This window comes from Engystomops pustulosus, chromosome 5 (genome assembly GCF_040894005.1).
Source record: "Engystomops pustulosus chromosome 5, aEngPut4.maternal, whole genome shotgun sequence".
Lineage (NCBI taxonomy): Eukaryota > Metazoa > Chordata > Amphibia > Anura > Leptodactylidae > Engystomops > Engystomops pustulosus.
The window spans coordinates 181421197-181434111 of record NC_092415.1 but is presented as its reverse complement, the minus strand read 5'-3'; the positions used below and the strand labels follow the sequence as shown (position 1 = coordinate 181434111).

The following is a 12915-nucleotide window of genomic DNA, read 5'->3' as shown; positions in this document are numbered from 1 at the left end:
TGAATATTCAGATTAATATAAGAACATCCCATTTCTGCGATGGACAATGACAGGACTATTTTTTATTTTGTTTAACCACAGACTAGCCATAAACTATCTGCACATGTACAGTAATGTCTGTGGAATCCACTTCAGTGGCAAGATCTGCATACATTCCTTGAATTTTCTAAACCAACCAAAATTCTGTGTAATTTGTAATGGGTGCGGGTGCTCTTAGTGTATCTGCACATGTTCTGTATGGTCTGCAGAATGAGGGAGAGAGGGGGAAATGAGGGTGTTGAGAAAGGCTGTGTTTGACTCTGCTCAGCTCCCTCACACCCCCTCAGGAATTCTCTTCAGTGAGTCACACACAGCCAATGTCTCCCTCAACATCCTCAGTACCATCTCTCTCCCAATCCTGAGTCGGGGGGGGGGGGGGGAGGGGGGGGGAGATAAGGGAGCTGAGCCAATTCTTACAGAGACTCTGCTCAACACCCTCATTCTCTCCTTCCTCAATTCCTGAGAGAGTGGGGGATCAGGAAGCTGAGCCTAGTCTTATAGTGACTCTGCTGAAGAGAAGACACATCCCTGTCCCACTGTGAGTCTTCTGGAAAGGTGCAAGCTCCTTTTTTTCCCCCTTTTTTACAAAAAGCTAGATCTGAGTTGTGGATTTTGTTTTATGTGATTTTTAATTTCATTTATTTCACCTGTAATGTTACATAATTTTTTGGCAATGTTAGCATAAAACCTGCATCAATACATTTTTTTTTTGGGGGGGGGGGGCGGTTCCTGCTTGTTTCACTTGCTCATAGTCATATAAAGAAAGAAAACTGAAACAAAAATCCACAAACATGAGGTTGAAAGGTGCCATTTGCATTTTCCACAATGCACAACAATTTTTGTGTGGAAAAAAGTGTTGTCCACGTCACTTTTTCAAAAGCATATTCATTTTAGTGCAACTTTTAAAAGTCGGGCAGCCTTCCCTTTTTGGCTTCTTTGTTTGTCTATTATTTTCACTGTATATTTTATTCCATATATTTGTTGTGAGCTTTTAGTGTGTTATTAGACCTCATGTACACGACCGTATAAATACGGCCGGTATATGGCCCCCATGCATTCCAATGAGCGGGACATATAAAAATATATTGTAGAGCATGTCGAATTTTCCACCATATTTCCGTACGGCACATAGAAGTCAATGCAAACATACAAATACGTGCTGCATACGGCTGTGCAACGTGTGCTACCGTACATACGTGCAGTATCCAGAACCAGTGGAAGGAACATTCTGTCAGCCTGCCAATAGCCGGCCATCCACGTTACACTACATCCCATATGTACGGCCACAATCCAGCCGCATATACAGAACATAAAAGACCATACGGTCGTGTGCATGAGGCCTTAATCCCCTGTATAACAATGTCACATTACATATAGATTACATCCACACAATAGACATGTATTTAATAGAGAACGTTTGTGTCTGAGGTAACTCTCAACTAGGCCTGCATTTTCTTTTGCTGAATCCTATATATTTTGGGGAACGCTCCTCCCTTTACACTACAGGCCAGGCTTTCTGCGCTGTTTACAGTCGCCGGGTGCCTAGAGACCAGGGTTTGTGAAATGTGCCAGGCTGCAGTGTAGTGACGGTATGACTCAGAAAGGAAACAGACTGGCTTTGCGAGCTGTCAGGGTGGGGCACTTGGTTTTTTTTCGATTACACTTCATGATTCACAGGATTGTGTCAGAAAAGAACCTCGTATACTGCGACGCTTACACAACGAGCAGCACAACGTTCTCTGGGCAGAGCCTAGAGGAGTAGCTGAGGCCTTATGATCTGCTACTGAATAATAGGGCACATTTACAATAGGATCAGATCTATTGTGTGTATTGGCGCCGTGTACTCGACACCTTTTATTACCTGATAGAGTTATTACACCTCATTCATCAGCTTGTCATGGCGTATTGCTGGAAATATTCGAGCCTTAGTCGCTTATCATTTATTTGGCGACAAACGGAACCTTCTGCTATCTAGAAAGTGTCTGTCCACGCGGAGAAAACCAATTTACATGATAAAATTGTGATTATTACTTGGTATAGGGTGCACATAATCTGCAGTGAGGCCTTGCGTGTGTAATATGTTTAGATGAGCCATTTTATAAACATGGGAGTAGGCCTGAATGCAATTTACTTAGATGGGCAGTTGTGCAGCATTTTGGCATGAAGTTTTTAGAAGGATTGCCTAGGGCGGCACAACATTTTTAGGAACCCCTTTGTTGTTAATAATTCTAATATAAAGCATGAAGCACCCACTTTCTCTGCTGTGGGTACTTAACGGGACACAGTCATCTGATTTTACCCCAATAAACTAATAGTATCCTCAGGCAGGGTAAGAAATGTCCATATTAGTATTCCCTCTTCTATATGAAATTTCACCCATTTAACCTATTAAAAACCCCTAAGAGTTGAAGAGAAGAGGGAGAGTTGAATGTGATGTTACTTGGGGTGTTGGAGAAGAAGATGGGCTCCTTGCAGATGGATATTGATTCCAGCATTTTTAAGCAGGGATTCCCAGGGGTGGCATTGGGCCATGTTTTTAGGGCTGAAGCAGTTTTCATGTTGCACAGAAGCTTCTCTGTAGGGAATAAGATTTTGGATTTTAATCAAGATCCAATTACAAAAATCAATGTTTTGAGAACTTTTTAGTTGTACAATTTTTGGTAAGGTTTTTCCTTCTCCATTTACCTACAGTTGTACGAACCCATGGCAGAAACCGCATTAGTTGTTTGGACTTTTTGCCTCTGTTCTGCAACTGGTATAGTTTCCCTTGCTCCAATCGGTGGTACCCAGGACATGGAACACAAAGCATAGACATAAAGCCTCCCCTCCTCCTACTACATGGAAAGCTGGCTTACTAGCAGAGCCGGAAACCTTTTCAAATTCTTCCCTCCACCTCTCTGTCCTTTAGATCTTGGAAAGGTAAGGAGGGGCGGGGGGTGACTGTCAAATGTCCAGCCAAAAGAGAGTTTTCCATTTTGGCTGATTGATAGTAATTGAATTCCGCTCCAAATAAATGTCACTCCGGTTTTTTCAACCCCGTGCGATGTGACTTTTTTTTTTGTATTAACAAATGTGACGTCCATTTGCAGATTGAAGCTGTTTGCGGAGCAGCTTTTAATTATAGGAGCTGACCAGCGGAGGAACATGTCATCGCGTTGATCCTGAGAAACCAATGTTCCAGTTCACTATGTTAAATAATTAAACACGAGCCATGATAAGCGAATTGGAGTTATTTGCTGTATGTCTAGATCAGCAGCAATGTCAACATCTGCTATATTTAGTGCTAGTGCGGGCGTTCAGAGGATACGGAAAGCATTGCTTCAGCTTTACCTGGCATTGTGTGTACATTATTGGAAAATCGAGCGTTGTAATATATTACTATCATTCATTAGTGATAGAGGAGGCGCCATAGATGACCGGCGGTAATGGACAGCTGTGTCTACACCACTTTACGAGATTGATTCCTAATGCAAAATGCTAATTTTAAGGAGCACCAAGACTAAAGTCTACATGTTATGAAGAGTTATTACGTAAATGGTTCTGAAGGACCTGTGGAGATGGGCTAAGGGTATTTGTACTCTGGGAAAGGTGCAATCTATAATATATTTTTGATGAGGTGCATTCTTTACCTAATCCAGACACTACAAATGGTAAACTATTCTGTATTTTTCAATCAATCAATTAAATAGGGGTCTGGCTGTAAATTAACCTCTGTCTCTCTGGTCTCCCCAAGTCATATGATGGAGTAGGTGTTCCAGATACTCAATGTTCCTACAAACTGGCCCTGTACAGGCAGGTACATACAAGATAGGGTCTGTAGGTTTGTTCTTAAGTTGAATTTGTATGTAAGTCGGAACTTTATATTTTAGCATTGTAATCCCAGCCAGAACTTTTTTGGTCTCTGTAACAATTGGATTTCAAAAATGTTGGGTTGTCATTAGAACCAGGATTAACAATAAAGCTTCATTACAGACACCTGTGATAACTGTTATTGCTGATTATTGTAGCCTAGGACTAAAGTACAATAAATTACCAATATCCAGTGGTCCGTTTGTAACTATGGGTCGTATGTAAGTCGAGTGTTCTTAAGTAGGGGACCGCCTGTACTGGTATTCTCATGACTAGAAGCTTCCCAAATTGGTGAGATGATAAAGGATTCTCTTATCTTATCCTTTTAACCCCTGTCGACAAGAACCCATTGCTAGTCCGTATTTAGACACCTTCTGGGTGCAATTAGGATCTGAATTGCTGCTAGGTGGAAATTCCCCCATCCCACTACCTTGGTTCAATGCGTCCGAAGAGAAGAAAACATCTTTTCGACCTCCTCTATTCGAAGTAGGCTTGAGAAGTGGAATTCCCTGTAAGGTTTCCAGGAATATCCCTTTTTTATGTTACTTCCACTATTTCTTCCCCACTTGCCATCTTTGGTGGTTTTGTGTATGTTCCGTTTTTTCTGCCATCAGATTCTCTATTAACAGATTTGGCTCTTAGCCGTATTGGGCATTTTTCTCGTGGTGACTAGTACTTGGGTCCTGGGACTGTTGTATTTCGATTTGTTTAATGCTGTTCATGAATTGTTGTTTTTCCATGAAGAAAGAATTAAAAAAATATTGGGCCTGTAAGAAGTACTATATGCAATACTCATATCTTATACTGACTGCTGGGACAATGGGGTCCAAATACCATGGAAATGGTGTATCTACCCCAGAGATCTCCTGGTGTATGGACCACTAAAACAGGTTGCATCTTCCCATGGACTACCATAATCGTGTCCGATTACACCCCTTATCCCCCCCCCCCCAAGTAATGAAATGTGCCTGAGCTGTGATACTAGACAGTAGTGTTGTTTCGTACATCAAGCGCGAACACAACTTTCAGTGTAGACTTTCAAGCTTGAAACCTGTTCTGTTTCTTAAAGGAAGTGTCCTGCAGAGCTCTATATACTACTGAAAGCCTTTTTGGCAACAAATTCCGGATGTATCCAATGCATTGTTCTAAGCAAATTGCCTCAGATTTCACTCATTCTGAAAGCTACGACTAGAACATGAATCATCAAGTATATGGTCATGTTTTGGAGCTGAATAGTCAATTTGCTTGTTTCACATTGGTGGGTTACGATTAAAATATGCCACCCCCGAAACGCGTAGTCCACTATCCATACAAATAAAATTTCTAACTAAAGATATTTGTGACGAATCAACTATATATCGGGCAGCGCGTCTGACAACAACCCGTTTTTTTCCGTTACCATGTTTGTGTGGAGATCAGTGCAATGACGGATCGCATTGGACTCAAACAAGAAAAACGCTCCTTGGAAAGGGGGCCTAGCTCTTCCACCACTTTGTCCTGTCAGCTCCCTTTCTCTGGAGGCCTCATGGTTGGCCTTCCAGCTTATATACATGGTTGTATTTTTGGTCCATGTTCTGTCATGTGAACAGTAGTCCTGCACATGGACCCAAAGTATTCCATGAAGGAATTTATGAATCCTTTTCTCTGTGCTGACCCGTAGTCCATACTATTTTGGTATGACAGAATGTGCTACTTGAAACTGTTTTGTCGAAGACACAGACTGGACAACCATAGAAGACAATTCTCTCCCAACAACCCCTTAGTCCGGCTCATCTGTGGACATACAGATTCAACTCATGTATTGTCCGCTTATAGCTGGCGCAACTTATTTCTTATATGACCTTCACCATCAGCCCCTTAGAGGATGTTCATATGTTTAAGATTTGATAAGGGTTTTCAAAGGCAAAATTGGAAGTAGGTAGCAAAAATGAAGAATGAGAGATATTTGGTATCTTTATTGGTGTCTTTATTGTTGGCTCTAAAGTAAAAAAATAAATGAAGTAAAATATGCAGCATGTGTTGTATTGCTTAGGGCTTAGTTATGTGTTGTTTCTAATCTTTTATGCTTTTCTTTTTACAGGTCCATTTTCCGGACATTGAAAGAGCAGAATGGCTGAACAAGGTACGACTTTACCATTCCTGTAGTTATGTGAATCTGATCTATTGTATTAATATAGATGTTGTTTGATTTACCATCAGACTCGAGCATAATAAACCTGGGACACTTACTCATAGATCCAGGCCCTGTACCTGTGGGAATGTTCTTATATTTATTATCTATGGCCTCCTTCCTTCTAAAATCAACTTTTAAAATTATGCCAATCTGTCAGAAGGGCTCTGGGGTGTTACCAGAGCCTTTCTATAAGCAGCTTCACAGGCTTTTACACTCTTCCCCTCCCCCTCTGCTCTCCCAGCACTTCACCTCCCCTCCCTCTGTCTGATGTAATCTTACGGCAGAAGAGGAAGTTTTGTCACACTGTGGAAGGAGGGAGTACTCTCGCTCAGTGTAACAGCCTGTGAAGCTACAACATAGAAGGGCTCTGTTAAAAGCCCTGAGAGCCCTTTGGTTTACTGGCACAATTAAAAAATTTGAGTTTAGAAGGAAGGAGGTCATGTATAACGAATATAAGAAGATTTCCACGGTCATTGTGCCTGGAACTATGAGTAAGTGTCTCTGGTTTATTAGGTAAATTGTACAGAAGCTGAAGTGTTCTTGGCTGTTGGAAGTGTTGAAAACACACACTAACAGAAGCCATCAAAAGTCCATTAAAAGCAAAGCACATTTTAATGGATCTGTTCGACACCCCCCCCCCCCCTCCCTATAATATTGTTTTAGTGATGGAAAATAATAATGGAGATTCAAATGAAGGTTTGAACCGGTTCTCTGTGTACCAACTGAGACTGGTGGTGATGATAGGTGCTGCACTCTACTACGAGGTGGGTATAGCTTCCCCTTGGCCATGTGTTTTAGAACCCTAATTTTTGAACAGACTTCTTTTTGCTTGGGCACTTCTGTTTTAGCCAGACTCCCTAAAATGGACCCCTTTCAAACTGGAGGGGTTGGCTTAAAGGAAACCAACCACCTAAAAAAAAGCATTTAAAAAAAATGTATTAATACTCACCGACGCTCCTCTTCACCTTCATCCTGGTGCTGTCCATCGCTAAGTCTGACATGCCTGCATCACCTAGAAAAGAAAGTTGCAATTGGGAGCACGGGGACAAGATGTCCGGTGCTCTGGGCTGCTAATTATGCACTTTCTCCCATGCTGGGAGATGGAGGTGACGTCACACAGGTGGCATGAATACACACCTCTCGCGTGACGTCACCTCGGTCTCCGATGCTCCCAGCATGGGAGAGGGAGGTGCGGGCAGCCCGAAGCACCGGACATCTTGTCCCCGTGCTAATTATAATTTTATTTTCTAGGTGATCCCAGCGTGTCAGGCTTGGCGACAGATGATACTTTTGCACTTACGTATGATCACTTCTTAGCAGCGCCACAAGCTTTCACAGTGAATAACACATGCCAGATCAGCAGGGATTGAGACAGCAGGGAGCACAATGTGCCCACTTGTAGACAGGTTGAGTAGCTAGAATATTTGTTATTTACATGGACAGGGACATTATGACTATGTATTTCCGGGAGGAATACTGGAGGCACAGCACAAGCAGAATAGTTACTGGGGCTGACAGGTTTCTCGAAAATGTTACTAACTTTTTAACCAGCTTTTCCCAAATCAATAGAGCATTTTGTAATAAATCTTATCAAATGAAAGCGCTTTATTGCACATGTCCTATGGCTCTTATCAAGCTCCCTCCTACCAATATCAGGAGATGGAGCTGCAGGAGCAGGGATAGTAGCAGTATGTGTGTGTGTCTATAGCAGTGATGAGTGTGTTCCTATTTATATACCGTAGTGGTGCGTGTGTTCAGATGTAAGAGTAGCAGTGATGAGTGTGTTCCTTGTGTGTATAGTAGTGTGGAGTGTGTTCCTCTGTGTGTGTGTAAAGCAGTGCTGTGTGTTTCTATGTGTGTACAGCAGTGATCCTATGTATGTACAGTAGTGAGGAGTGTGATCCTATGTGTGTATAGCAGTAAAGAGTGTGTTCCTGTGTGTATAGCAGTGAGGAATGTGTTCCTATGTGTGTATAGCAGTAAAGAGTGTGTTCCTGTGTGTATAGCAGTGAGGAATGTGTTCCTATGTGTGTATAGCAGTGAGGAATGTGTTCCTATGTGTGTATAGCAGTGAGGAATGTGTTCCTATGTGTGTATAGCAGTGAGGAATGTGTTCCTATGTGTGTATAGCAGTGAGGCATGTGTTCCTATGTGTGTGTGTGTACAGCAGTAATGAGTGTGTTCCTATGTGTGTATAGCAGTAATGAATGTGTTCCTATGTGTGTGTATAGCAGTAAAGTGTGTTCCTATGTGTGTATAGCAGTAATGAATGTGTTCCTATGTGTGTATAGCAGTGAAGAGTGTGTTCCTATGTGTATATAGCAGTGATGAGTTTGTTTCTGTGTGTATTGCAGTAAAGAGTATGTTCCTATGTGTGTATAGCAGTGATGTGTGTTCCTATGTGTGTATAGCAGTAATGAATTTGTTCCTATGTGTGTATAGCAGTGAAGAGTGTGTTCCTGTGTATATATAACAGTGCTCAGTGTGCGCATGTGAGTGGGTGCATTTGGGAGACCTGAGAGAATGAATGGATGTATTAGAGCTGTGTGTACTGTACTTATGTTTGACCAACAGGGAAATTTTAATATGTGTGAATTGAATTATGTTTAACAGTTAGTGATTATTTAAGATGTTTGATCCCTGTGCTTTCAATCATGATGGAGAGTTGCAAACCAGGTATGACAAACTTAAAAAAAAATCACATGATGTTATCACATGGCTAGCTTAGTATTTGTCCCGTACATAGTATAGATGCTAATTGGTCATTTTCCAGGTATATAACAGATTTCTCCCTATTTTCTGAAAAATAAGACCTCTACAATCCCTCCATCTAGCCTTTTATCACTTTTCGGTATTATGTCTCTTGTCAGGTTGTAGACCGTTCTGTTGTTGACACCTATTTTTAGCACAGCCTTATGTATTCTTAGCTCTTTATTTCAGGCATATGAACTTATGTGTCCTAATTCACTCTTCAACTTTTGTGGCACATGATTTCTTGACACTTGCAGATGACACCATATGGACATGTGCATAAACAGTGGCCCAATGCGCTCACAGTAGCGCGGTATTATAATAGAATCGAGCAGAATGGAAACATGTCTGGTCTCTATGAGCGGCGCCACTCGTGCCCTTTGTGATAATTATCTTCCTGTCTCTTGTATTTATGTAAATGTGATTGGTTTAGATTCATGAAAAATGGGAAAGAAACCAATTAGGATGATTTATTACTTCTTTACAGACGGTCAAACACATGTGGCCCTTCATCTGTCAGTTCATAGACAAGTTGTTCAGAGAAACCATCGAACCGGCGGTCCGAGGAGCCAATGCCCACCTGAGCACGTTCTGCTTTACCAAGATTGACATGGGCTCTCAGGTTAGTGCCTTAGGGTTTATGATTTGGAGAAACTGAAGAATTCACCAGTTACGATACTCATGCTTTAGATGAGAAGGTGGAAGTGTGGCCTCACAGCTGTGCTCTTAGCTCTCTATAGAAAGGCTATTTGCAGGTAAATTCTGCAAAAATTGTATCAATTTGGCTAGCATTCATTATTAAAGGGGTTGGCCTCTATCCATAAATAATTGGGGTTTTTTTTGTGTAATGAAATGTTATACCATTTTCAAATATGCTTATATAATTACATCAGTTTTTCCACTGCATTCTAGATCTCTGCTTGCTGTTCTGCTATAGGAAGCCTCATTGTTTACTTCCTGTGAGTAAACACCAGTCCATGGTTCACGGCTCGTTATATCACAGACAGTAATCAGAGCTGTTTGTCACAAACCGTGCACTTGTGTGACATCACATGACCATGGATATATAACGAGCCGTGCACCTGTGTGACACCATATGCCCAGGGATATAATGAGCCATGCACTTGTGTGACACGATATGACCAGGGATGTAACGAGCCATGCATCTGTGTGACACCTTGTGACCAGGGATACAACGAGCCGTGCACCTGTGTGACGTGACCTGACCAGGGATATAACAAGCCAAGCACCTGTGTGACATCACATGACCAGGGATACAACGAGCCGCGCACCTATGTGACATCACATGACCAGGGATATAACAAGCCAAGCACCTGTGTGACATCACATGACCAGGGATATAACGAGCTGCGCACCTTTGTGACATCACATGACCAGGGATATAACGTGCCGTGCACCTGTGTAACATCACGTGACCAGGGATACGAGCCGAGCACCTGTGTGACATCACATGACCAGGGATACAATGAGCTGCGCACCTGTGTGACATCACGTGACCAGGGATACAACGAGTCGAGCACCTGTGTGACATCACATGACCAGGGATACAACGAGTCGAGCACCTGTGTGACATCACATGACCAGGGATACAACGAGTCGAGCACCTGTGTGACATCACATGACCAGGGATATAGCGAGCTGTGCACTTGCCTGACATCACATGACCTGGTATATAGCGAGCTGTGCACCTGCGTGACATCACATGACCAGGGACCGTATTTTTTTCCACAGGAACTAAACATTGAACCTCCCTGTTGAATAATTGCGATCGGAGATTTAGAAAACCATGAGGAATTGATACAGAAAGCATATTGGAAAATTGTTTTACTTTTCATTACAAACCATATTAATTATTTGCTCAAAGTGGACAACCCCTGTAACTATGAACTGAGTGATTTGTGGAAATCATTCTGACTAGAACATACTTTTTAACACATCAGTGGTACAGTCCGTTAAAAGGTATAACATTTAGTGCACTTTAATTTTTTATAGACATTTGCCTTAATACCATGGCAATATATTAGTCTTCATAAACATATATACTAGCAGATGGAGGCAACCTTTTTGCTTCCATCTGCGCAGTATACATTGTGTAACCATGGTAAACAAAGGATGGAAAGACCAGGCAAAGCTACTTCTAACCATCTTGCTTCCTACAGCTGATGAATGAAGAATACACTCAGCTGAGGCCATGATAGCCTAGGGGGACAGATGCAATTGAATGGCATCCATCCCTGGCATCTGCTGCGCATATGTTCTGGGAGGTCCCCAGTAATGTAACTGCCCATATAAGGTTAGTTACTTCACAGGGGGACCATCCTAGGCAGTGATTGGCTGCTGACGCTATTTACTCCACCCCCTGCTTTCAGTGGGGAAGTGTGGAACTGGACTACGTATCCCACTGTATGTGAGTGCAGTGAAATACGTACAAGCCCTCTAAGGAGATCCGCCCAAGTTATCCTTACAATGGAGGGCAATAACAGGATGTGAACATAGTCTGTGGTCTAAAGAAATCCTGACTTTACAATGGCCATCTTCTCGTTTGCATTTTTTTGACAGCCGCTAAGGGTTAATGGTGTAAAAGTCTACACTGAGAATGTTGACAAAAGACAGATTATACTGGATCTTCAGATAAGGTAAGGCTTCCCAAAATCCAGCTAACACTGTGTATCTCTTTTTATTTGTATTATCATCATAATTTGTACTTTGTATGTCACTGGTATATTGAAAGGAGAACATTCAGAAAAAAATGACAATAAACATTTTTAAATGATATCATATGATTATATATATATTTTTTATATATATACCGATATATACTTTATATTTACATTTCTAGTGTATGGGACTGCACTACAGAGATATACTTTTGGTTTATGTCGGGTACAGTGTTTCCACAAATTCTTTGGGGATGTTTATCATAACCCAGCGCGGAGACGGTGTGAATGGGGAAATAATAGCAATTACTGACGATTCTCTAGTAATTTTGATTATTTCAGGACATGCACGCCAAAAAAACTGGAGTATAAGCCCCAAGAAATCTCCCCATTTGTGTACAATATAATACATTCTGGAAGAATCTGCACAAAGGAGCTTGGAGCTGTCATCCTTATTTCTCAGTAGTGTAGCCTCAGGCTAATGCCTTTCAAATTTAGCCACATGATCCACATCATACACAGTTTACCCGCACCTTGTTGACAGCTAACTAAACAAACAGAAACATGACTGCTGTGACATCATGGGATAGACAGTAGTGTGATAGATGAAATATCCTTATAGTGGGGGCTCGTTATGCTCCGCACTGTATAAAGATCACTTATCTTAGTTTGTGTGACTATTTTTTTCTGAAGCGCACTATAATAAGCACTCTGTGCCGCTGAAATCTGGCATCCTCATCCGTGTCGGCAGCTAATGGAAATGGCATGTTAGTAATTACATTGATGTGAAATATAATTGCCCGGTTTCCAATTACCTCTTTTGTTCTTTGTTTGCCTTTTTCAGTTTTGTAGGGAACACAGAAATTGATTTGGAGATTAAAAGATATTTCTGCAAAGCCGGTGTGAAGAGTATCCAGGTAATACAAGAGTATGTGCATGTGAGGAAAGCTAGAATGGTTTTGGGAAACCTAAATATTTTGTGAGATTGGGGTTTCTTGGGTCCACTGGATCAAATCATTTTGGGTGCACTCTGCATTCACCCCCTAGAACCATAGTAGTCTCTCAGTTGGGTTGACCCGGTCACTTGTACTCGAAGGTGGTGTCTATCATACGCCAGCGCATCAGCCTTCTCCGCCCTTCTGATGTAACGGGCGTCCACCGAGCTGGTGTACAATTCTAGGCCAGCCACTGCCTGATGTAGAATTGCCCTATAACCAGTGACCGTCCGGGCTATAGCGCGATTTGTGTAGGATCGCAAGAACTTAGAATTATTTCAGGGCTTGTAGCTCGGGGAAAACTGGAGTCAAATCCCTAAAAAATCTCTCCCAAAGTACGGTATCTGGAGAGTCTGCACTTGACTAATACAGGATTAGTTTTATATTGCTACTGAATATAACCCCTGTAATTCATGTTACAATATGTACA

The 12915-nt window shown here is 41.8% G+C and overlaps 1 protein-coding gene across 4 annotated transcripts in view; it reads left to right on the top strand.

The window, feature by feature from the left end:
• The window catches only part of ESYT2 (extended synaptotagmin 2), a 90897-nt gene that overhangs the window by 36536 nt on the left and 41446 nt on the right, over positions 1 to 12915 (top strand). For all 4 annotated transcript variants that reach the window (XM_072153970.1, XM_072153972.1, XM_072153969.1 and 1 more), the window contains exons 2-5: positions 5969 to 6010; positions 9300 to 9434; positions 11393 to 11469; positions 12335 to 12407. In XM_072153970.1, coding sequence (XP_072010071.1) covers positions 5969 to 6010; positions 9300 to 9434; positions 11393 to 11469; positions 12335 to 12407 — 327 coding nt within the window. The remainder of the gene's footprint in view (positions 1 to 5968; positions 6011 to 9299; positions 9435 to 11392; positions 11470 to 12334; positions 12408 to 12915) is intronic.